At 39.6% G+C, this 26,020-nt stretch overlaps 1 protein-coding gene across 3 annotated transcripts in view; it reads right to left on the bottom strand.

Annotated features, from left to right (window-relative positions):
- Positions 1 to 26,020, bottom strand: part of ADGRB3 (adhesion G protein-coupled receptor B3) — a 549,324-nt gene that overhangs the window by 163,857 nt on the left and 359,447 nt on the right. For all 3 annotated transcript variants that reach the window (XM_087718921.1, XM_087718919.1, XM_087718920.1), the window contains exons 17-18: positions 4,063 to 4,189; positions 2,354 to 2,457 (exon numbers count right to left, since the gene is read on the bottom strand). In XM_087718921.1, the coding sequence (XP_087575047.1) occupies positions 2,354 to 2,457; positions 4,063 to 4,189 (231 nt within the window). The remainder of the gene's footprint in view (positions 1 to 2,353; positions 2,458 to 4,062; positions 4,190 to 26,020) is intronic.

Raw genomic sequence — 26,020 nt, forward strand, 5'->3', positions numbered from 1 at the left:
TTCAAGTCACCTCCAAAAACTGAGTTTGGAGTAAGCACAGATTTAAAAATTATAGTAATATATTTTTAGATAGTTCCACAAACTCCATGTTCTACTATAGCCATGTGCCTCATATCAAACTGTTTGAGGATAATGGATACTCAAAGTTATATTGGGAAGAAGGGGAAAGTTTGCGCAAGCAAACTTCCATTCATGTATATTTTGAACTAAGATATTTGCTCCTAAAATAGTGAGTTTCAAAGAGAGGAAGTAGAAAGTTTAGCACTACTAAATAATTTAAACTTCTCCAAAATATTATATTTTATAAAATATATTTAGTATCTAGAGATATAATTTATTTTCTTAATTCAGCAAAATTTATTTTATTACCTGATACTGCACATTGGATATTATGGTTTATGTATATAAACATATTTGTCCAAATAATATAAATTCTGTATGAAACCTGATTAATAAAATACCTCATTTTTATGTTGGAAAAAAAGTATTTTGGATTATACATAACTGGGTATATTTTAAAGCTACTACAAAATTATCAAGGAACTATACTACAATTTGATTTGCTCAATCAAAATCTCAGATTTACAAGGTTTTTTTTAAAAAAAAAAATATATGAACCATTCCCAAACAAGCAATTTTGCTACATGGTTACTGAAGAACACAATGGGTAATTTTACAGAAGTATGAAATCAAATCAATTTATTACAGACATGATGGGCTTCCTCTGTATCTTTAAAGGGACCTGTATAATGCTTTTTCAAGTAAACACACAAGGTTCCCTGGACCATAACTGTCTTCCCTCAGAATAGTTATTTTACTCCACTAATTTTATTTAATTTATTTGTGTAATTTTTATAAGCATCCATCTCACTAAATGATTCTGGGTGGCTTTATCTCACTTTCCTCCCTCTAGTCACTTTACTGATATAGCCCTATTCCTAGTTTCACATTACTATCATTTTAACACAGCTGAAGATATAGTCATAAACATACCTTATGGTATTTATAATTCAACTTTAGAGCCACTTGGGCCATAAATAGTGTAAAACTCCATAGAAGCCATAACCATCACTATTGCTCCTGGCCATCACTTTGAAACAATAAGACACATGAGGAATGGTGTTTTACACAAGCTAAAACGATTATGCCTACTTCATTCAACTTCTGATAGCATTGTATTTTAGGGTGTTCACCTACACATTTTAATATATGTAGATGTATTCATTTCCTCAGTGTCATGCATGAATATATATTAGTGATTAATAATAAACTAGTTCTGAAGTATTCTGCTTCTTCTGAATCAATTGGATGAAGCATCTACTTATTGAGATATGATGGGAAAGAATAATCTGTAAGCATGCTGTAATTCAGTATCGTTTTTCCATTTAATGGTTACTTCATTTTTTCCCCCTTCTACATTGCAAAGGGTCATCTCTCTCAAATTGGGATTTTCCCCTTGCTTCCACTGTGAATGAGATCTAAGGGATAGCACGTACAATCAGTTGAATCTCAAGTGATAATTCAATTAGTGAAAATCTATAACCCCCCTCCAAAAAAAGCTTTCAACCCCACAATGGTGTGTGGAAACCACTATGAGGTGTCTCAGACTGTGTCTTTGTGTATTCATGGAAGCATTCACTGTATTAAGAAAAAATTGAATATATGCAGTGGTTCAACGATAGAGATTACTGAGGGCCTGTTATGCAATAAGCAATATTGTGCCTCTGAATCAACAGGAACTAGAATTACATTAGTGGAAATGCTGAAGTACTAGGAATACTTTTCACTCAATTGTTTTGTTTACCATAAGGAACTATGGTCTCAAATTAAAGCTCCATATGGATCTAGGCTTCTCAACCAAAGGGATCGAGGTACACACATAGATCTTCATAGAAGTGAAAGGGACATTCTTTGAATATAATGGAAATTTAAATGCAGGTATTGCAACTTTGCCACTCACAAAGATTTTTTTGATCAGAACTGATGTCCTTAATGCTACTAAAGGAAAAAAAGTAGATATTTAATCATGAGTGTTTTTTATCAAGGCAACCTTGTCTACCCAAATATGGGACGGAGCACACTGCTTTTACTTTTGCCTTTCAGCCCCAATCCAGGAGCTTTCACAGGCCATCGCTTTCGTGACAAATTTTTGTGTTAAATGCATTTTATTTGTCGATAAACATAAATTTAATTATGAGTAGGACAAGATTAATAACAAAACATAACATTTTAAACAGAATCATTTGCATATTACACTATCTAATTAGCAACTCTTATAGAAGAGACACATACTTTTATTTAGAACAGAAAAGCTTCTTTTGTGATTTTAGAAAGCCACTTATCAATTACATACCTCCATAGAGCTGCATAGACAACTGCTAGGGTGATCAAAGCCAAGCATGAAAGGCCACTGCCTACTATTAGGGTTACTGAGGGAGTCCCAGATGATTCCATGATCTGTGGATCATAAGAAATATCTATCAGAGAAAACCATATTCTAATAACTGCAGCAAAAAAAGATCTTGCAAATATAATGGATAGATAGCTATTTCATGTCAATGGTATTACCAGTAAGCAGCCATTCCTCCCTACTTTAGCTTCAATTTGAGACTGTAATGCTTTTAAACCCATGGGATTTCAGCAGACCAAGTGAATGCTTATTGCGTTGGCCTTGAATAGGATCAAGACCAATTTGACTCACCAAATAAAGAAATGGTTTTGTTTCTTTACAAGAAGGTTAGTGATATCAACAGTTCCATGGGAGGTCATGATATTTATTGCCATTACAGATTCTTAGCTTTAGAAAAACAGCAACACATTTTGGAATTACATCTTCCCTTGAATGCCAAAGGAATGGGCTGAAGAAATGATTTGGTTTATTTTGACAAATTAAATGCTATCCAGTTCCTTTTCCAATACTTATGACCAAACTTTTTGACAGTACAATAACTTTCCCTTAAAGTCATACAATTTTTCTTGTGGCTTTAAATGGGTAAAAGAAACACCTTTGGTGTTGGGAGAAATTAACAAAAATGCATAGAGTAATTGAAAAATCTGGACCTTTAAAACAGACAGTCAAAAATTTCTTCTTATGTTTTAATATTTTCACAGTTGAAGAATAAATGACCTTGAGGAAGAAAAGTCTTTTTTAATTCAACCAAATATCCCTCACACATTCCCGCACTTGTACTTCTTTTATCAGTTTTTTTAAAACTGCAAAATGTATATGTCATTGGCTAATTAAACAATTAAACCGAGAAGTTTTCAGAGATACCCTGCTTGATTTAGCAATATACTGTTGAAAAGCCTAAAGGCTCCAGTGTAAATTACATTTTATCTAGATGTGATGTGTCATCTAGGCAATATAAAATGTATTGCTTAAAATGGATTTTCAGTTTATTTCGGTCAGACACTTCTAGGTTACAGGTAAGATGATTGCTGACTGTACAGTTAGCACTGTTTCCCTTAGGTTTCCCAGGTATTTGAAAATCTATTTTAATAGGCAGGGCTTTTTTAAAAAAACCAAAACAAAAAACCAAATCCATACATAATTATTTTTAATTATTTTATATTTTTGTTTTAGTTTTATGCATACAGAACTGTCTCTCATAAATGTCAACAAATAATATATATTCCTTGTACTGAAAAACGCACAGCTGCAATCTGTTTAACAAGAGTGGCTGGATTCCCTATTCTACTGGCACTAATGATCAGAAAGATATCTCGCTCATTCCTATTTCATTAATTTATCCTTAAATGTAATCTATTACAGCTTCGAAGTTTTCCTCTTTACGAATAGGAACCTGCTCCACATCTGAAATTGATAGTAGTTGTTTATGTGGCAAAAAAATATATATCTGTAATTCATTTCCATAAACTGTAAGATATGGAGGGAGAAGATCCAATCTGTTTCTGACTCGCAGCAGTGATATAATTCCTGAATACAGGTTACTGAAATATCTCTGGAGTTAATCCGGAATGCATTAAAACATTCTCCCAGCCTTTACATTAAACTCGGGGATTTTCTTTTTTCCAGTTTCCCTCCCCTCCTTTGTTACTTACTATTTCTCTAGGTTGCTGAGCCAAAATGGCGAAGGTAGAGAGACGATCACATAAGCATTTCGTATGGGATGCATCGGTAAGCACAGTTTTACATCCCTGGGTGGACCAGGTTCCCAAAGAGTCGTTCCTGCAAGAAGAGAGAGAGAGAGAGAGAGAGGAGAGAGAGAGAGAGAAAGGGAGGGAGGGAGGGAGGATGAGAGGCAGAGGAGGAGGAAGAGAGAGAGAGAGAGAGAGAGAGAAAAAACCGGGATAATTACGGCGGGCGGTGAATTCCGTGAAAAGAAAAGGCAGTTTAATTGAGAGCAGAGTCTAGTGTGAGTTCCCGGACAGAAGAGATCTACTTGTTGTTGAATAGGACTTAATTTAGATGCATCTCCAGCTGTACAGTAATGCGGGGGGGGGGAGGGGGAGGAATAGAGGCGGCGTGGAAGGGGGGGGGGGAATAGAAGGCAAGCAGGCAGCTCTGGCGAACGCAGTGAGCTGTCCAAAGCTCTTGGTGCTGAAACCACGTCCAGCTTCAGAGTTCTTTCTGCCAGCCAGAGAAGCGGAAGCTTTTCCCCGCCGCCCGCCGCTTCCCCTTAACTCGGAGCACTGCAAAAACTCATCGCGGGGGGGAATAAAACAAAAGCCTCTTGTGGCGTTTTCCCCCCCCCACTCTCTCTCCCCCTACCCCCCCCCCACCCTCACCCAGTGCATACCATCGCTGCCTGGATCTGGCTTCACGCTTATGTGAGGCTACAACCTTTCTCTCTCTCTCTCTCTCTCTCTCTCTCTCTCGTGGACGCGTGTGCAATTTAAATGCGGATGGCCGTGAGATATCTGCCTGATTAAGACTGATTTGAGATTGGCCGATTCTTAGGTCTTCCTCTGCTGCTCGGCTACGCTCCTTGGCTGCTGCTATTAAGGTAGAGATTCTGCTCCGGTTGGGGTTTTAACCGTTCAAGCCGGAGGATTTCACCCTGGAAACCGGCAACAGCATTCCTCCTCCAACTCTTCCTCTCTCCCTCTCTCTCTCTCTTTTTTTTTTTTGCCGCGCCTCTAGCAGTCGGGTGGATTTCAGCAGGGCACCACATCTTCAAAGAGGCACCTGGTCGCCCTCCAGACTTCCCCCTGTCCAGATCGGTTTCATCCTTCCCCCACCCTCCCCTCTCAGTTCCAGAGGTATTCGGGGAATGGGGGGGGGGAGAGGGCTGGTTGGAAGTATTAAGGGATTCCCCCCCCCCCGCCGCCCAACGCCAACCTTTTGATTTTGCTTTTTAAAAACAGTCACCTATCTCTGATTAGGTTAGCCCTTTAAAAAGACAAAAAGCTCCTGCTCAAATCTTCCCCAGCAGAACAATAAAATGGTACCAACCCACGTTTTCCTTGTGCGGAGAAAAAGAACGAGGCAGAAGTGGGGGTGGGGTAGCAGAGAGAGAGGGGGGGGGGAGAGAGACAGCAAGGATATTAATCTTGCCTCCGTGTGAATTAAAGGCATTTGGGGTGGGGGGGGGGGCTTTGAGAGAACTCAAAACTGCTATCACTGATTGTATGTATTGCATATTAAAATGGGATATTTTCCTTTCCCCTTGCATCCCTCTGCATAAATAATCTCTCTAGCCCACCTCAGGTTCATTGCCAAGCTTCATATGCAGCTATTCACATATTGCCTAAGCTTCTGCTTAGGCACCAGTGGGAGGACTCTGCCAGGAACAGCAAACTCTCTTACTTTCCCTCCCCAAGGTCCTTAAAATAAAGAGAAGCTGGAGTGGAGGAGTGAAAGCTTTCGCCTTCAAATACCACCCCCTTTTCTCTGACTTTGAACCACCTGCTTCGGATTTCCCTCTTATTTCACGGGCATTATGGTAAACAGCAATCCTTACGCACTCTTCCTTTTTCCTTCGAAAGGTACATCATTCCCAACCCACTGTGCACCACTTTATTCTTCAATGCCCTGCGGGTTCATCCTTTGGCATTATAAATACTTTCAAGACCAGCCCGTAAAATAGCGCTAATCCCTAGATGTCATTTAACTATTTTTTTTAAAAAAGACCATTTATTAAAAACTTGGAAACTATCACTACTAAATATATCTGCCACGGGTGAACCTCACACATTCATTGCATTTGTCCTCCTGGATATTGTTTTAGTAAAACATTGTTTTGTCTTGTTGTTGTTTGAGTCAAACAATATTGTTTTGTCTTGTGCCGTTCAGGCACAAATGAAATACATTTATCAGAGATGATTAAATATTCAAGAAGATTCTAGTTTAAGGGAAACTGATATGGCAACACATAAAAACAATGTTTAGTTTTTAATTTGGTTGAATTCAGAGGGATGCTTAATAGAACTGGATTAAACATGGAAAGTACTTGGCCACAGCCAAATATTTGGTTGAAGGCTACTGATTTCAGGATATGATGGTTAGAGCTGGGAGAGCTTGTTTGGTTGCCATCATATTTAAAATTGAAACTCAGTCCACTAAGAATTAGACCATAAACCTCAGCCAATAGAGAAGGAGGAAGAAAATACAATGTTTGTTTTACTTAAAACCATATCGTCTACAATGCACACTCATGTACATCTTATTAAGCTTAGATAATTTCTAGTTTGATGGCTAAAGTCTGCACTAGAAACTAGAAAACTATGAATTCAAGTCTTCCTGTAGGGAAAAAAAAATAGCTTGGATGAATAGATAGAAATCTAAAAAGTTATTTAATATCATTAGCCACAATTCATGGTGCTCCTTAGGGGATGTACAGAGCTCTGTTTATATAACCTGGATTTTTGTGGTCTTGTTGTCTCCACTGTTCTGCTTTGGTCACCAATTATACCACTCTGTGCAGTGATGATTTGTTTGGTAACTAAGGAAAAACAGGAAGAGAAGGAGCCCTGATTGCAGAATTTAATAAAATCTATTGGTTAAATGGTTATTGGGCTTCCAAATTAGCGAAAGGCCAAATTTGCATGTTGTTTTTGTGGCATGGCTTTCTCTTCCAAAACCATTTTTGATATAGTTGGTTCATATATACATCTCATAATGTATAGGGTATCTATAATATATGCAGTTACTTCCTGTGTAAATTTCAAGGGCCTTGAGAAAGACATGAAAATGCAATCAAAGCAGTCAATTTGTTGATGAAACTTGGAAGCCAACTATATCGTTCCATTTATTTAAATGGTCTTTCTCTATTTAAGTGGAATGATACACTTAGTACTATATATGAAGCATTATAGCATTGCTTCTCTATAAGCTAGGCTTGCCTAAGATCATCCATTAAGACAATACAAGCAAACTGAAATGATCCAGAATAATTTTTGCTCCTGATTTGACCACTGCATTGTACATGTGGAGGATGGAGAGAAATTAGAAAACCTTAAAAATGTATTTCAAAAACAGGACAAGACAAAAAGTTCTGCATAATTATAATTTCAATAGATTAACACAGCATTTTAAAAAAACTTTTTATTTTCAAGTCAAAGTTTTTTCCTTATATAATTTAACTAAAAATTCACCTTAGCTATGCATGACTGCTATTCTCCTAAATGAAATTTGCTTAGAATGCACAACTGCAGCAGCTCCTGGAAAATTGTGCCACCTATTGTTGCCTGAATCCATCTGTATTTTTGATAAACTATCTCCTTCTTTCCAAAAAGCTAAACCTGAAAAGGATTATTTCTAAGGTTTAAGTCATATTTCCACACAAGACACTTTCCATTTGATGATGGGAAGCACCCGATATATCAAGGAACTATAGCAACAAGAAAAAGAACCACAATTCAATTAGAAAATGAAGGACGCTGCTATCCTTTGCATTTACACAGGTGCCTTTGATCCTAGTCCATTAGTTTCACCACCTAATTTTGGGAACGGTTATCAGAAGGGACAGAGTAGAAAAGTTGTCTTAATTGAGTGGAATAAATCTTCCTTTACTGTGGCTCCAGTCTAAGGCCCATTCAATAACTGAAGGCATTTAAAGGAATATACAAGTGCAAAGGGAATAAGGGCACACAACCTATACTTGGAAGTATGGATATTTTCAGCTATTCATACCAATAAAATTTGAAGAAACCACAGATTTGGAGAAATGTATGAAAACTTTACCTCTTACACACACACTCAAGCAAAACCATTGCAAATCCCCGAACAGTCATAAAGTAAGAATCAAGAGCCTTACTGAACTGGTTGAATTCATCCCCAGGAAAGCTATGATTTGATCATGATTGGAGGGAGCAATATTTGTCACCTCTTTGCTCCCTCTACAACCTTCAGTCTTCTTTCAACATTGCTCTGAAGAGTCCTTCAACCTTCCCCATTGTATGTTCAATGTCAGAGCACAATAGAGGTTGGGAAACAATGAAGATTGCTTCCTTCCTCATCCTATCAGCAGAAAAGTTCTACTGGCTTGGAAATTTTCTCTGGATGGAAGAAACATTCCTGTTCACAGAAGACCGACTGTGGCACCAAGCCAAAGAGAATAATTAAGTTTGCATAATAACATGACTACTTAAATTTATCACGCAATTTCAGTGTTCACAAAATATATATTTTGAGTATGTATTCAGAACAACTTTTTAATTATCCTCCTTAAATTCTATATATTTTCGAAATGATCTGTCTACAATTATAAATAGACTAAATAATGTATAAATTTTTTTAAAAAATGAAAACAAATCTGTAGTAAATGTGATATATGTGATTCATTTAGCCCAAGTGCATCTTGTTATTTCTGTAGGATCCTGTACAGTAATGGTATCCTCTTATCTTCACTACCTGTTTGGTAGCAGGAGTACACATCTAGATGGGTGGGTGGAGCCTCATGCTGCCGCCACTACTGGTTCACTCGAACAAGTATGAACCGCCAGAATACCACCTCTGATCCTGTATCTATGGCTTTTCAGTTCCTTATATTAGTCAATCAAGTGGCTATTTTGTTTTCACTAAACTTACGCTATTTTAAAAAAAAAGCAAGCCAATCTTTCTCTACCTAATGGTTTCCAGACCTATTATTTATTTATTTATTTATTTATTAAGCTTATATACCGCTTCATAGGGCTTTCAGCCCTCTCTAAACGGTTAACAATTTTTTTTTAGCAAATTGAGTCAGCAACTTGCCCCCACAGTCCAGGTCCTCATTTCACCCACCTCCGAAGGATGGAAGGCTGAGTCGACCTTGAGCCAGTGAGATTAGAACCGCTGAACTGCAGATCACAGTCAGCTAAAGTGGCCTGCAGTACTGCACCCTAACCACTGCGCCACCTCAGCTATTGAGATTGGAACTCTCAGAATTCCAAAGCAATGTCCCCCATGGGCTACTACGTCTGGGAATTGTATAATGAGCCTTTTTGGAAGACAAAAGAAATTCTGGAAATTAGCAGCACATCAAAAACAGAAGATAACAGAAGCAGTATGATCACTTAAGGTCTGCCTCTTTTATATAGGCATTAACACTTCATACATGCATGTATGAAGGGGTGGAGCTTGTATGGTGATTCCATTCCTCTTGTTTTGTCATTTTTGACACACATACACACAGATACCGCTAATGCTGCTGATGAAACAGTTGTCTTTTGGAATAGCTGGATAGATCCTTAAAAGTTAGTCTGTATATATGTTCCACTCAAGTCTTTGGTGACAAAGCAAGAAGCCCCTCACTTCATCGCTCTTGTTAGACGTCAGAGAGGCAGAGGAACAGGGAAGCCTGTTCCCAGTGTGCGCATGCGCAGAGCTGCCAAAAGGCAAGAACAGTTAAGACAAAAGGGACGACTCGGGAGTAATGATTGGAGAATTGGCCCCTCCCATAGGACATAAAGGAGGAGAAAAGCACATGAGCCTTTGCAAAAAGCAACTTTGTTCGTTCTGGTCGGTTTAAATTCTGAAGCTCCTTTTTGACTCTTTGCTCCGTGTGGCCTTGCCAAGCTAATTGCCAATTAGGTCTTTGGCAGAATTTCAAGGGAGATAAAGGTGGGTGCTTATCAGCCTTACCCTGAAAGACTTTGGCAGACTTTTGTCAGACTCTTTACAAACTATTTGTGACTCATTAAGAGATGTAAACGAACAAAATTCACAGCTGTTGAAATAAAAAGAGGGTTTTGGGGACTAAGCATGTGCTTTTTACTGTCAGGAAGCCTAGGTCAGAACAGAAACCTTTCAAACAAGTTACACATGGAATTCTTCCAAAAGTATCTTGGGCAATATAATTTCTAAGAGTGGGTAATTTTTCTATGGTGAAAAATAATTCACAGGACTGTCTATGAGAGAAGCTATGGGTTATACAGCAGAATGCCACAATCAATGCTTTGTGGTATCATTTCACCAGATCTTCACAAGTCCTAGTTTATAGAATAGAATAGAATAGAATTTTATTATTTGTATGCCGCCCTTCTCCGGGAGGACTCAGGGCGGCGAACAATTCAAAAGGGGGGAAAAGGGGAACATAAAAAACGAAATACAAATAATAAAAATAGGCAACAGTTGCACAACCATACATGTCGAGAGGGGAGGGAACTCATCACCCCCAGGCCTGCCAGCAAAGCCAGGTTTTGACGGCTTTTCGGAAGGCCTGGAGAGAGGTGAGGGTCCGAATCCCTGCGGGGAGTTCATTCCAGAGGGCTGGAGCTGCCACAGAGAAGGCCCTCCCCCGGGTAATAGCCAGGTGGCATTGGCTGGTAGATGGTACCCGGAGGAGGCCAACCCTGTGAGATCTAATGGGTCTGTGGGAGGTAATTGGCAGCAGGCGGTCTCTCAAGTACCCAGATCCAATACCATGAAGGGCTTTATCTAAAAGAAGTGCAATTTATTTCTTAGCTTGTATAGAAATCTCATTCTAAGCTTTCAAGATATTAGATGATTCAGCCCTTACAATATTTTCCTATCTCTCACAAAGACTACTATCCTTCCTTTCTTTCGGACCCTCCCTGTGCGGATCCAAAGGCTCAAGGTTGCCACTCTGATCACAAACACAGTGGCAGTGGCTCTTCTTTAATGCTCCCAGCCGATGCTCACAATTGCTGTAAGGAAGGAAGTGCTGCTGCCCATTATATGCTTACATGGAGCCCAGTCGCCTTGATAATTTTGCATCTTGCAGGATGACAAAGTATTGATTGTCTAATTAGTTGCTTTCCAGAGATGTAACACAATACAAATTGTGTACTGAATAGAAGCACATGTTTCCTCTTTGTACACAGCAAAGCTTTTGTTTATCTGGAATGTGGGAGTTAATTCTGGAAATAATATTTAATTGCTAAAGCAATACTGGGGAAATACAATGAAGAAATGATGAGCTATTTACCTGTCAGCTTTATGCAGCCTTCATAACATGATAGTCTCAACATCTCTTAGGTTATATATATTCTATCATCCTAGGCCAATATGGGAGATACTTAGCCAGTATAAGGGAATTCTAAAATCATGTAAAAGAATAAATTGTAGGAGGCTGCTCTAGGAATGTTCTTCCTGGGCAGTCTTTTGCCCAGTGCTGCTAAGATTATATTGATTTTTAGAAGTCACTCACATCTATTGATATTAAATGCTGGGCTTCTACCCAGATTTTTTTCTTTTTCTTTTAAAGCATAGATGGTTCAGCAAAATTTATTTGGCCAGTTTTAGAATAGTGGCTTAACTTCTCAGCCAGGATAAATTTGTTTGAATTGCCTTCTGCTCTAGGATAAAGTTCACATAGAACTGCTCTTTTACTGTGACTATAAAAGTAAGGTAAAGGTTCCCCTCACACATATGTCCTAGTCGTTCCCGACTCTAGTGGGCAGTGCTCATCTCTTTTTCAAAGCTGAAGAGCCAGCGCTGTCCGAAGACGTCTCCATGGTCATGCGGCCGGCGTGACTAAACGCCGAAGGTGCATGGAACGCTGTTACCTTTCCACCAAAGATGGTCCCTATTTTTCTACTTGCATTCTTACAGGCTTTCAAATTGCTAGGTTGGCAGACGCTTGGACAAATAACAGGAGCTCACTCGGTTACGCGGCGCTAGGGATTCAAACCATTGAACCACCAACCTTTCTGATCAGCAAGTTCAGCATCTTAGCCACTGAGCCACCTTGTCCACTTTATTGTGACTAAGAATGAGCTTTAATGAGTGTCAAAAAAAGCCAGAACTCTAAATAAGGATTCTGAAAAATAATCAAAGTGCCGTGTTTTGTCACTTTACTATTGGATAGAATAGACTTACAGCTTTATACATACTGTAACTGTAGTTATGTGTTCTGACCCCCTCCTCCGTCCTGTAACGAAAGTCGAGACAAGCTTAACTAGAATGTACTTTAATTAGCAAGACCAGAATCTCGGTGGCTGAAAGCCAAGTAAAGCAACAGATAAGGACCTTGGCAGCAAGTCCGACAAACCTTGGCAGCAATTCAGACAAACCTTGGCAGGAATCCAGCCTGCCAAGGTAGTTACGTTCTCTTTAGTCAAAGCATTGACTTCTGCAAGAGGGGTATGTCACAAGCAGTCTTTTTTATAGTCTGGAGAGGAGCCTAATGACCACCAGCTGAGCACAATTACCTCCTGTAATTGCATAATTGTTCTTGACGCCAAGTAGCTCTTCGATGGCATGCATCCAGGAACAACTCACTGCTGGCTTCTGGATCACTCTCCCTTGTCTCCTCCCCAGTGGTCCAAGGCTCAGGTGCCACCTGGTGGCCAACCAGTCTCTCTGCGCCCTGCTCGGAGTTGGAACCATGTCCAGGGTCCTCCACATCCTCCAGAGCTGACTCATAGGGCCCCTCGCTGTCGGAGTCTGGTGGCAGCTCCTGCTGGGCCACAACAGTTATGTATCCTAACTGTTTAGGATTTAGGATTTCCATAAAACAGTGCATATATTTGAAACTTGCCCCATTATCAAGAACTGTGATCTTTGGGTCATTTTTTAGATGTTTAGCTATTCTATAGCATCTTCACAGAATTATAAAATAGGATGACTGGAAGATCATCTAGTCTAACTCTCTTTCCACTTCAACAATCCTTGACTATAGCATCCTCTGCAAATAATCATCCAGCCTTTGATGAAACACCTCCATCAAAGGAGACCTCCCTTCCTGGAATAGGATGCCTTGGCACCATCTCCTGTCAAGGCATCCTGTTCCATGGCTGAATTGCTGCTACTTTTAGGAAACGTTTTCTGATGTTCAACCAACAGCATCTATTTCCTTGCCAGTTAAACCTATCATTTCTTGTCCTGCCTTTGGAATAGCTGAAAAATTCTTCCTAGTATTATTCATGTCAGCCCTTTGGATATTTAAATGCAGCTTTCATGTCTCCCTCCAATTTTCTCTTTTCCAGACCAAATCCTCAGGAGTTTCCAAACCATTCTCTGTTTTTCTTTCCAGGATCTCAGTTTTATTGAATTTATTTTTTGGGAGGGGATTATGCAGGGTTAGTGTTCCTCTGCAGGCTGCTCATCAGAAGTGGATTCCAGAGGTGGGTTTCCACCAGTTCGCACATATTCGGTAGAACCGGTTCGTCAAATCTACCGAACCGGTTAGAAGAGGTTCCACCAGTGGACCCGGAAAGCAGGCCACACCTACAGAAGAGGTTCCAAATTTTTTTGAAACCCACCACTGGTCCTTGGATATGATTATTCTACACTATCATGCTCATATTTATAAAACTCAGTGCCTCTGTGAAAGGTAAGGATGACTACTGTGTTTGTGGTGCAATCAGAACATTGCGTGTGTTGAAGTTGTTTTAACACAAACCAAAGATGCCTTTTAAAAAACAAGTTTACATCATATTCTTATGCATGCCAGTGCTGTGTGTGAGGTAATTTAAGGTGGTTCTGACAAGTGTCGTCGGTATCTTCATATCCGGTCACATGGGCAGCAAGCTACTCCTATCCGGTCACAGGGGCGGCAAGCCACTCCCACAAAGGAGGCCACACCCACAGAGTAGGTTCGAACAATTTTTGAAACCCACCAATGGTGGGTTCCTATCAGTTCGGACCAGTTCAGCTGAGTAGGTAGTAACTCGGCCAGCCACATCCCCGAACCGGTTCTATCGGTGGCAGCATAGGCGTCACCATCTTGCTGTTTGCTTCTGCATATGCACAGAAGCATTTTTTTTACTACTGCACATTTGTGCATATTGCGCATGTGTGCATAGCATGCATCAAGAGCATACGCATGTGCAAAGCACACACACAAAGTGCATCCCTGAGAAAACCAGCAGTAATAGAAGCTGGAACTCACCCCTGCTACTCATTCTAATCCTACTTCCAGTCAATTGTTTAGCAATTTGACAGTACATCTTGTCACGTGCCAATAGTAACATGGTAGCATCCAAAATAAAGCCAATAATATAATATGGTATATAATAGTATAAATGCACTATCATTTATATTGTACAAATAGATAATATATTAATGTATAGTCTAGTAATAATACAATCTTGATATGAATCTATTAAGAAAAACGTTCCATAGAAATGTGCTCCTTCAGATGAGAGGAGGAAGGAAGTAGAGAAGGAAGGGAAGAAGGAAGAGAAAGGAGAAGAGGATGGAAGGGAGAGAAAGAGAAGGAGAGATAGTAGGAAAGGAAGAGGAAGAGTGGAGGAAAGGGAAGGGAAGAAGAAAGAGGTAAGGAGAGGTGGGTAGAAGGGAGAGGAAGAGAAGGAGAGAGGGCAGGAAGGGGAAGAGAGAGGGTAAGAATAGGGGAGAGGTAAGGGAAGAAAGAAGGGGAAGGAGAAGAGGAAGGAATGAAGTAAAGAAGGAAGGGAGGAAGAAAAGAAAGGGAAAATAAGGTGGTGTTACAACAGGTGCTAGGGATGGTAAACAAATCAACCCAAACTGTATATTATAACCTTTTAAATGGAATAACAAAAGTATAAGAATGGCAAAGGAAAAGAATAAATATGTGAATGTATACCTATAATTGTATGTAAGAGAATAAATGACAGTAAGAATATAAAACACAATATAGGTAAATAATATTTTGGTATAAATAGCTAAGTATAAATAAATATAGAATTGTACATAAAAATGGATAACGAATAAGGAGACCATGAATGCAAGATAGAAATGTATAGAAGGGAAAACACTAACTGTAAAGAAACCGATACGGAACTGCTGTATGATATATGATGGAACGTTTTGTTTCTATGTTGTGTTAAGTCATGTGTTTGTTTTTGTTGATGTGTTTATGTGTTTAAAATAAAAAATAAATAAAAAAGAAAGAAATGTGCTCCTTGGTTGATGTGATTGTATAGCATGAACCTATACGAGTAGCCATCTATTTCATGTAATTATAATTGCTTGGGGCTTCGGTGGTGTTGAAAACGCCGTCAATTTTGTGAATGCTCAACTTTTATTTAAAATGCGATGGTTTATATCCTCAGTGTCTGTGTATTCCCTTGCTACAAAATTCCAATACTGAAGAGTCATTCAGCCTCACCCTTTCATCAACTGTTACATTTGTTTTAATTTATTTCGTTCACCTGCTGGCTATGTTCTCCCCTGTTGTGGTAAGACCGCAATTGGAACAATCATTCAACTCCATTTGGTGCGGCCATTTTAGATTGCGGTGAGACCTGGTGCATTAAATATTACTTCAGAGTATTTATATGGGAGGGATCATGCAGAAGAGATAGTGGCGCCGAAGCAGATCACGGAATCCTGGTCGTTACCACTCAAGATGCGCTGGCAGCAACGTTTATCCAACCTGGCATCATATAATATTGTGAAAAATAACAGGGCAGAGCACATCCATACATGATTCTTAGCTCCCGTTGAAATATATGATGCACATGACGTCCTAACAGCAGTAAAAAATAATTATTACTAAGAATGTGCCAGGATATACTGCAAAAACTATTCATGTAGCAATGAACTTATCACATAATATACACTAATTGCTGCATTATTCTTCTCTGATGAAACCTCCGCCAATATGGGGGTGTATGGATGTGAGATTTATTTGTTGTTGAGTTGATTTGTTATGCCCTTACTCTAAAGACTCCTGGTTTCAGTATCTAATTATCTAGGTAATAACACCCCACGGTGTTTAGAAGATAAAGTCCATTCTTACTGTACTATGGGCTTATTTTAAACAATGCAGCTTGTAGATAGCTACTCTTACATTGTGGATGCTTGTGAACAAAAGATTGACAATGAAATCTTTACATCAATTCCATATTTAAAGAAACAACAGTGTTATATTAGCTTTTCACACCAAGGACTGTCATATCTCTTATGAGACTGTCCAGTTTAGCTGACTATGGTAATGTATTGGACACAGTATACCTTGGTTTCAACATAGCATTTGATAGTCTCCCCCTGAGATCATAGTTGAGATGATGTAGCCTACACTATATTGTCATTAGATGATACAGTACTGGTTTTAAAAAAAATACTCCATGAATGCATGTCAATGGCTCCATATCAAGCTGAAAGGAAGTGTGAAATAACTCTCCCAGTGTGTATGTCAATGTGTGGATAGATAGATAGATAGATAGATAGATAGATAGATAGATAGATAGATAGATAGATAGATAGATAGATAGATAGATAGATGGATGATAGACAGACAGACAGACAGAGAGACAGACAGACACATTAAATAAGCAGTATTTCCCCCTCTGGATTTCCCCATCTCCACTCCATTCTCAGGGGAGAGTGAGTCTATGCTGTCTATTCTCTACTATAAGGCCTGTTTTTCAACATTATAATCTACCCACATTAATCTTCCTCCTCTCCATCTCTCTCCTCTCCAGTTGGAAACCATTTCTTAATTACTATTCTTATATTATTTCAGATTTTACATCTGCTTTGGAGGGGAACTTAAAAATACCCATGCTCAAATTGAGGGGAACTTGTGGTTTAAATAAACAGGAGATCCCTATTAAAAAAAAATAGTTGTCACAAGTTTATGAATGTATATTGAGAAAAATTGGCGTCCAACACCTATCTTATAATTTATAAGTTATATTAACTTATAATGCTTCCTATAGTCTCTAAACATTATTTGCTAAATAATGATGAGATGGTTTCTTTTCAACATATATGTTTTACCTACGGCAGTGTTTCCTAAAGTGAGGTTTCCATAAGATTCTGTTAGGAGTCTACAAAATCAGAATTATTTCCCAGATACTGAAGATACTTGCAAAAATTTAAAAGAATAACAGTCTTTTCATTATTACTTTTTATATGGTAAAAACATAGACATGTATGAAAAAATATTTAATGGGTTTAATATTTCTATTTTTATTTGATTCAATAAATATTTGGTGAATGTATCATTTCCAATTTTAATAAATAAATATAGATAAATATAACCCACACAAAGACAAGTTATTTTGAGGTCCTTCATAATTTTTTTAAAAGTGTGAAGCGTTCCTGAAAGCAAAAAGGTTAAGTGACTGATCTAGGATACTTTCAATTTTCCATAAATAGTTATTTCCTGTTTCCAATATTATTAGTCATTAAAAATAGATTTATGTACACCTTCTTCCAATATATAGGGCATCCAAAACCAGCTTTATTGTTAATGGCTATTTTTGGGAGTATCTTGTGCAAACATGACACAAATGTTAAATGATCAAATTTTAGGGGTGATCCAAATAGAAATGACAACCATCTGGAAATCAGCCACTAATCTCCAATGGCAAATTGATAGGGATGTATATTTAGCTCTCTTTGAAAAGTTAACTCATTGCTTAATGGAATTAAGAGTCCAGATTATAATGGTACATTTCATTTATTTATTAGATTCAGTACTTGTGCATATTTACTTTATTAATTGCTCCATCACTGAACATCTGGACACTCATATTTTTTTTAGAAAGACTTCTTCTAAATGGCTTTGGTATATAGTTTATGTCAAACTGATTTATTTTGGTATAGTTCCTTTTTAAAATTAAATTAATGAAAAAGGAACTAGGGAATCTTCACTAAAAGCCAAATGAAGCAGAAGTAAAATTTAAAAAAGTATGTTGATTAGCAATTTGTTCTCAATGTAAATATCTATCTATCTATCTATCTATCTATCTATCTATCTATCTATCTATCTATCTATCTATCTATCTATCTATCTATCTATCTACCTACCTACCTACCTACCTACCTACCTACCTACCTACCTACCTATCTATCATCTATCTAACACACACACACACACACACACACACACACACACACACACACACACCAACCAAAAGTGTGATGTCAGTCTAGAGCCGAGGTGGCGCAGTGGTTAAATGCAGCACTGCAGTTCAGCAGTTTGGCTGTTCAAATCCCACCAGGCTCAAGGTTGACTCAGCCTTCCATCCTTCCGAGGTGGGTAAAATGAGGACCCGGATTGTTGTTGGGGGCAATATGCTGACTCTGTAAACCGCTTAGAGAGGGCTGAAAGCCCTATGAAGCGGTATATAAGCCTAACTATTGCTAACTATTGCTATCTATCTATCTATCTATCTATCTATCTATCTATCTATCTATCTATCTATCTATCTATCTATCTATCTATCTATCATCTATCTATCTATCTATCTATCTATCTATCTATCTATCTATCTATCTATCTATCTATCTATCTATCATCTATCTATCACACACACACACACACACACACACACACCAACCAAAAGTGTGATGTCAGTCTATCTTAAGAATTATCATTAAAATGTCCCCTGTGGAATGTCTTGTGCCTGCCCCAAAGCATCCACGAGCAGCCTTCAGAGGCTGCATTTCTGGTTCTTGGGGTCAACAAAGCAGTGTCAGCTGGAATCCACATCAAGGCCAGCCCTTGGGCAAAAATATCTCTAGCTTACTTTGAGAAGTCAGATGACAAGAAAAATCAAGGAAATCCTTGTCTATTCCAGTATTCTAGGTTCATGTAAAGTCAGCGTTTCTGATTTCTGGATGAATTAAAAACCTTGATTAAACACCCTTTTTTCTTAATTATGCCCCATGTGCCTAAAAGTGCAATCCATCATAGCGAATGAAGGGCACAATATCTATATTTCCTCAATCTGGCAATATTGATTAAAACTCTTACTTTGTTCAGAATATATTTTGGAAGAGCAGGAAAAAATCCCAACATCCAATCATACTGATTTGGGCTTGAAGCCAAACTTTTCAGTTCATGCATTTCTGCATAATAAGAAGGAGAAAAAGGAGGAGGAGGAGAAGAAGAAGAGGAGGAGGAGGAGGAGGAGGAGGAGGAGGAGGAGGAGGAGGAGGAGGAGGAGGAAAAGGTGGTAATGATTGTACTTCTAAAAAGGGCCCTCGGTAAAGGATGATTTCCTCTTGTGCTCTACATGGGGCTGCCCTTGAAGAGTGTTCGAAGACTTCAGTTAGTCCAGAATGCGGCCGCGCGAGCGATTGTGGGTGTACCCAGATACACCCACGTTACACCTATCCTCCGCGAGCTGCACTGGCTACCCATTAGTCTCCGGACCCGCTTCAAGGTGCTGGTGATCACCTATAAAGCCCTACACCTAAGAGCCAAGGTGGCGCAGTGGTTAAAAGCAGCACTGCAGGCTACTGCTAGATCAGCAGGTCAGCGGTTCAAATCTCACCGGCTCAGGGTTGACTCAGCCTTCCATCCTTCCGAGGTGGGTAAAATGAGGACCCAGATTGTTGGGGGCAATATGCTGACTCTCTGTAAACCGCTTAGAGAGGCCTGAAAGGCCTATGAAGCGGTATATAAGTCTACTGCTATTGCTATTGCTATTGCTACATGGCATCGGACCTGGGTACCTGAGAGACCGCCTCCTGCCGATTACCTCCCATAGACCAATTAGCTCTCACAGGTTAGGTCTCCTCTGGATTCCATCTGCCAGCCAATGTCGGCTGGCGACTCCCCGGGGGAGAGCCTTCTCTGTCGCAGCTCCAGCCCTCTGGAATGACCTCCCCGTGGAGATCCGGACCCCTACTACCCTCCCGGCCTTCCGCAAAGCCACTAAGTCCTGGCTGCTCCAGCAGGCCGGGGTGCTTGTGAAATATCCAACCCCACGGTAACTGTGGATGTTGCGTATTTTAAGGTGTTGTCTTGTTTATTTATCCCCTTCCCTTGTTTATTGTAAGCCGCCCGGAGTCCTTCAGGAGTGGGCGGCATACAAGATCAATAAACTAAACTAAAGTAAACTTGAAGCACAGCTCTCCTATCACAAACAAAACTTTTCCATTCCTGGAGCAGAAGGTTAGGATTCAAATTTATATTAGTCCAGAGACAATTGACCCAAAGGTCCTTTTCAGGAGGCAACTGGACTTTCTTGTTTTTTCTTTGAAGACGTTTTGCTTCTCATCCAAGAAGCTTCTTTAGCTCTGACTGGTTAGTGGAGAATGGAAGGATTTAAATTCCTTGCAGAATATAAACATCTTCAGAGAAAAAAAAGAACAAGAACATCTAGTTGCCTCCTCAAAACCATGACCTGGATGACTGAGAATCTATAGACTTTAAGCCCAGATACAAGTTACGTACAAGAAGCTAAGAGTAATACATTGTAGTCATATTGCAATTGTCAGATAAAATTTTAAGGAACATGGCCAGTCACCTCTTCATAGTAATGAGTTAAAAAAAGATGCCCATTGACCTTTGCAGGAAAGTCAAGACAAGTTTTTTTGCTCACCAAGCAATGGACTATTTAAACAGGAGAGTGTTCTATTTTCCCTGAGGGAATAAGAAGTGGAAATAAAAGAGCAGAGAGGGAAAGAGAAGAGCTTTCAAGAGATCTAATCAAGGCTCCCTACACTTCGATGGTGCCCATGGATTGGAGTTTCCATGCTGCCTGCTTACTGCTGACATTCTTCTCAAAACAACTAGCCCTTAATTATATGTAGTGTAATCTAAAACAAATGAATGTAAATTCCAAGTGAATTGAGTTAGATAGGTACAGTGTAGGATAGAACTGTATGATTCTCAAACCAAAGGACTCCTAATGCATCTCTTGTCAACTCTGGTGAACGTGTGTTCATAAAAATGTCCATTTATTGGGTTTGGTGTGCTTCCTGATTATGGGTGGTTAGATCTCAAAAAACTGAAAGAAAAAGACATGTACAGTACATCTGGAACAAACTACCCTATGCATCAATAAATAAATAAATAGACACGATAGCTACTTGAACCCCAAGCCTGGGAGCATAATCCAAAGACACGCAGATCAGCTGCAGAATGGGATTGTTAGAGGTCTCTGTGATAGGAAAGGCAATAGCACTTAGACTTATATACCGCTTCATACTGCTTTTACAGCCCTCTCTAAGCAGTTTACAGAGTCAGCATATTGGCCCCCAACAATCTTACTGACCATGGAAGGATGGAAAGTTGAGTCCACCTTGAGCCTGTCAGGATCGAACAGCTGGCAGTCGGCAGAATTAGCCTGCAGTACTGCATTCTAACCACTGCAGCACCTTTAGGGGTGATGAGGGGATGCCATTCTAGAAGCAATCATTGCAACAGAGACACAGTCTAGGCCCTGGTAAATCTATTCTGTACATAACTGAAAGGACTTGAAGAGTGTCTACTTGGTCCAATCTTAGTATGTCGGCAGAAACTATTGGAGACAAGCAGCCCCTCCATTAACCAGGCCCTGCGCCATGAACATCTTTATAAATGCCAACCAGCACCTGAATTGCACCTGGAAATGAAGTGGCAACCAACGCAGTTTGTGAAGCAGCAATGACAAGGGGTCCTCATCATTGCCCATGCCACTATATTTTTGACTAGCTGCTGAGTGGCCTTCAAGGGAACCCCAAGTATAATCCACGAGGTGACTAGGGCATGAGTGACTATGAGTGAAACAGACTCAAAGGTTTTGCTGGCCCTGGTTGCCACTTGTTCTTTAAATAGGAGCTGTGAGTCTCAATTGGACAGATGTATCCAAACATCTAAACATCTAAACATTACCTTCTTCATATTTAACTTTTGAATTTGTAAATAGTTCAGTTCTGAGTTTAACTATTATCATTTTTTTTTGTTATAAATCTATATATTTCGGCCATCATCTGTCATAATGTCTAGCCATAGGCTGTTTTATTAAAAAGCTTATTACCAGAGATTAAAATAGAAACATCAACAGTCTCTCTGGAAATTAAAACTGGTTTCTTTATAAATGAGGAATAAAAAAACTGCTGCTCTTGTCAATCTGACCTCACCACATAAAATGATGTATAAAAATACGAATACGGATGACTATAAACCTTTCCAGAGTCAATAAATTATTAATCTTGTGTTTCTAGTATACTATAGATGGAGATAAATTTTAAGGATATACAATATTCCCTGAGGATAATACATTTTGTTTTCTCATCTTAACTCATGGAGCTTTTATAGACAGGATCTAAAAAAAAATCTATGGCCTGTAGGTTGTATTATTTATGCAAACTGAAGAATTTGGGTTGGTGCTGCAAGAGCTGAGGTGGCGCAGTGGTTAGGGTGCAGTACTGCAGGCCACTTCAGCTGACTGTTATCTGCAGTTCAGCGGTTCTAATCTCACCGGCTCAAGGTTGACTCAGCCTTCCATCCTTCCGAGGTGGGTGAAATGAGGACCCAGACTGTGGGGGCGATATGCCGACTCTGTAAACCGCTTAGAGAGGGCTGAAAGCCCTATGAAGCGGTATATAAGTCTAACTGCTATTGCTATATGGATTCCCTCATCTTTCTTGGTGAAAAAAAAAGTTCTCCAACTGCAAATAAGAGGCAGTCTTCCATATCTAGAGAAACTATCAATTTCTCTCTCTCCCCCCCATCCAATGGAAGGACTCTAACTTATTTCTGCAACTTCCTTGTCATCAGTTGCAGTTCTTTATACTATACACACTACTATTGCTTCAGTAGGAAATTAAACTGACAATGCATTGATTGAAGAGAACAGTGACAGGCAGAATTGGATGTCAATTGTTAAAGAGACATCTAACCTAGAAGTAAGGAGAAATTTTCTGTCAGTGAGAACGATTAATCAATGAAATAGCTTGCCTCCTGGGATTGTGGTTGGCACTCCATCACTAGAGGTTTTCAAAAAATAGATTAGACAACTATTTGACCAGGATGGTATGAGCAGAGGGATGGACTAGAAGACCCCTGAGGTCTCTTCCAGCCCTATGATTTTAATATTATACTGCATTCCTAAGCCTTCTAATATGCATAATATTTCATAAAGGTTATGAGGTTTTTTTAAATATTACAAATTGTTATTATTTTGTTTGAAACATCCATCAGAGTATTGTACAAATTGTTCTGCAGGAGAAGAATCCACTCCACTGTTAAATTGCTTTATTTTTTATATTTGCAAAGTTATAATTGCCTAATATACTCTAATATATTTCCAAGAATGGAGTTAATGCCAGGACTTTTTCTTATTTATAGCCTCAAAAAGAGGCATCAGGGAAGATCCATTATGTATTCCCTAGATTTTTCTCCCTTTTATTTCAAGTCAAAATTGGAATTATTACAAAAACAAGGGGCAGATAATCTGGTCCTGGGAGGAAGTGGTCCTTCTTTCTCAACATTATATCGCTAAAGTTTTTCCTCCTACACTGCTACTTAGCCATAACGACCGTGTTTCCATGAAAATAAGACAGAATATTATTTTCTTTTGAACCCCCCCCTCAAAAAAAATAAACACTTGGCCTTGTTTTGGGGGAGGTCTTATTATTTTTGAGGTGCAGGAAGCGGCGAGCGTGGTCACCTCATGGCTGCTGCTGTGTGGCAATATTTTCAGGGGAGGGCTTATTTTAGCGCATGTGCTCAAAAGACAGATTGGGCTTATTATCTGGGGAGGTCTTATTTTCAGGGAAAGAGGGTAGGAAAGTACAGGGCGGGGCATAACCTTTTCCTAGGGGGTCACAGCAACACTTGTAATAACAACACAAATAATTCATACACCATTCGAAAGCCCATCAAAAACTGAGTTTATTGACACGATTTAATAGTCAGTATGACCACCATTAGCCCTTCGAACAGCATTCAAACGAGGTGGATAAGAACACAACAAATCTTCAAACAGTTCCGTTCGATTTTCCAGATTTTTCAACACAGTTTCCAAATTCATTCTCAAAGTTTCAACCGAATATCGATTTTGACCTTGCTCCTGAATCATCAGAGCTTCCACTTCATCCTTAATCCTTAATTATGGCCCCAATGTTCTCTGCCGGATTGAGATCTGGCGAATTTCCCGACCAGACGTCATTGCCCCAAAATTCGACATTGTTTTCCTTTAACAATTGCTGAGTCGCATTTGCATTTCCGAATCGAATTTTCCAGCCATTCTTAAAGCAAATTTAACATTTAATAGCTCATTCAATTCAGTTTTTTATGGGCTTTAAAATGAGGTGTCGCGGAAGTTGTAAACTGCTGTCGATCTTGCTGTGACCCCCTAGGAAAAGGTTATGCCCCGCCCTGTAAAGCCTCTTTCTTTTAAAAAATAACTCAGATGACCCACAAATGATTGTGAAGAATAAACAAATATTTATTTCATTTTTATTATTATTTTTTCACTCTATTTTAATAAATGTTTCAAAGGTGTGGCACTTGTGTGTTCTTGACACTTGCTCTTGTTCTTTGATACAGGAATAAGTGTTAACGCTCAAGGAACATTCAATATTATGTTGAAAAAACTTCATCAAAGTTACATTAGATTAGATTAGATTAGATTGTTTATTTGTATGCTGCCCTTTTTCCTGGGGGGACTCAGGGCGGCTCACAATCCAAAGGAAGGGGGGGAAAACAGACTTTTACATATAAGACAGTACATGATTAAAATGCAACATTCATACCATTCGGGCGGGTTACAATCTTTAGCCCCAGGCCTGGCGGGATAGCCAGATTCTAAGGGCTGTGCGGAAGGTCTGGAGGGTGGTGAGGGTACGAAGCTCCACGGGGAGATCGTTCCATTGGGTCGGGGCTACCACCGAGAAGGCTCTCCTCCGCGTAGTTGCCAGTCGACATTGACCGGCAGATGGAACTCGGAGGAGGCCTAAACGATGAGATCTAATGGGTCGTGTGGAGGTGATCGGCAGTAGGCGGTCTCTCAAGTACATTTATCTTTGGTAATTAGAACTTTTAGCTTATCTTGATGTGTGGGTTGTCTCTTTGCCTGTCTGCGGAGTTGCAGTGCCTAGGAATACTTAAACCAAAGAAACTGCAGGGTGGAACAAAATTAATGCTTTCCTTCAGTGCATTAGATTCCTATCAAATTAGCAGTCTCTTCAGACTGCTGCGGAGAAAACAAATTAAAAAGTTCAGAATCGGATGCCTAGAAACACGACTGATTGTCTTCTTAATTCCCCTCAATTTAGTGAAAGTTAATTTCATGAAACCCAGGGACTTAAGACACGTTCTGGGAGAGCAGAACTGACAATCTGGGCAAAAGGAGGAGTTGGTGAGTGGATCGATTCCCTGGAATTCCTCTCTGGATTACAGAAAAGATCAGGATTACCTACAAGTTCGCTCTGATGCTTTGCTCACGGAAAAAGAGCTTTGTGAATGGCGAGAAAACATCCTGCCTAAGCCACAATTCAAAAGGACGTGAGTTCGTCTACAGCAGGGGTGTCAAACTCGATTTCACTGGGGGCCACATCAGGGTTACGTTTGACCTCGGGGGTGGGGGGGCGTGGCAAGAGTGGGCATGGCCAGATTGATGTCACTCATCAAGGCTCTGATTTTGACTCCTGCAGCTGTCTACCAGCAAAAATGGAGCTTGGGAAGAATGCGTGTGGCTTGGTTGGGGACCATTTTCACTGGCAAAGGGCTGCAGAAGGTTGTCACAGTTGAAAGCTAAGCCCAGGCGGGCTGTGTGTGGCCGTCCCAAGCTGTTTTCACTGGCAGAGGCACCGCTGGCCAGTCCTTCAGTTTCCAGGGTGATTCCATGGGCCAAATCTAAGCATCCCATGGGCTGGATCCAGCCCCCCCTGGGCCTCAGATTTGATACCCCTGTCCTACAGCCTTTCTTAATTACTTTAGGAGGTTGTTCTTTAAGACGCTTCTGAAAGACAAGCTGTCAAAAACCAGATCTTCCTTCTACCATGGATGAAAGACGC

The sequence above is a fragment of the Thamnophis sirtalis genome, unplaced genomic scaffold (genome assembly GCF_051295495.1).
Source record: "Thamnophis sirtalis isolate CommonGarterSnake01/CBP01778 unplaced genomic scaffold, rThaSir2_p1.2 scaffold_6, whole genome shotgun sequence".
Classification (NCBI taxonomy): Eukaryota; Metazoa; Chordata; class Lepidosauria; order Squamata; family Natricidae; genus Thamnophis; species Thamnophis sirtalis.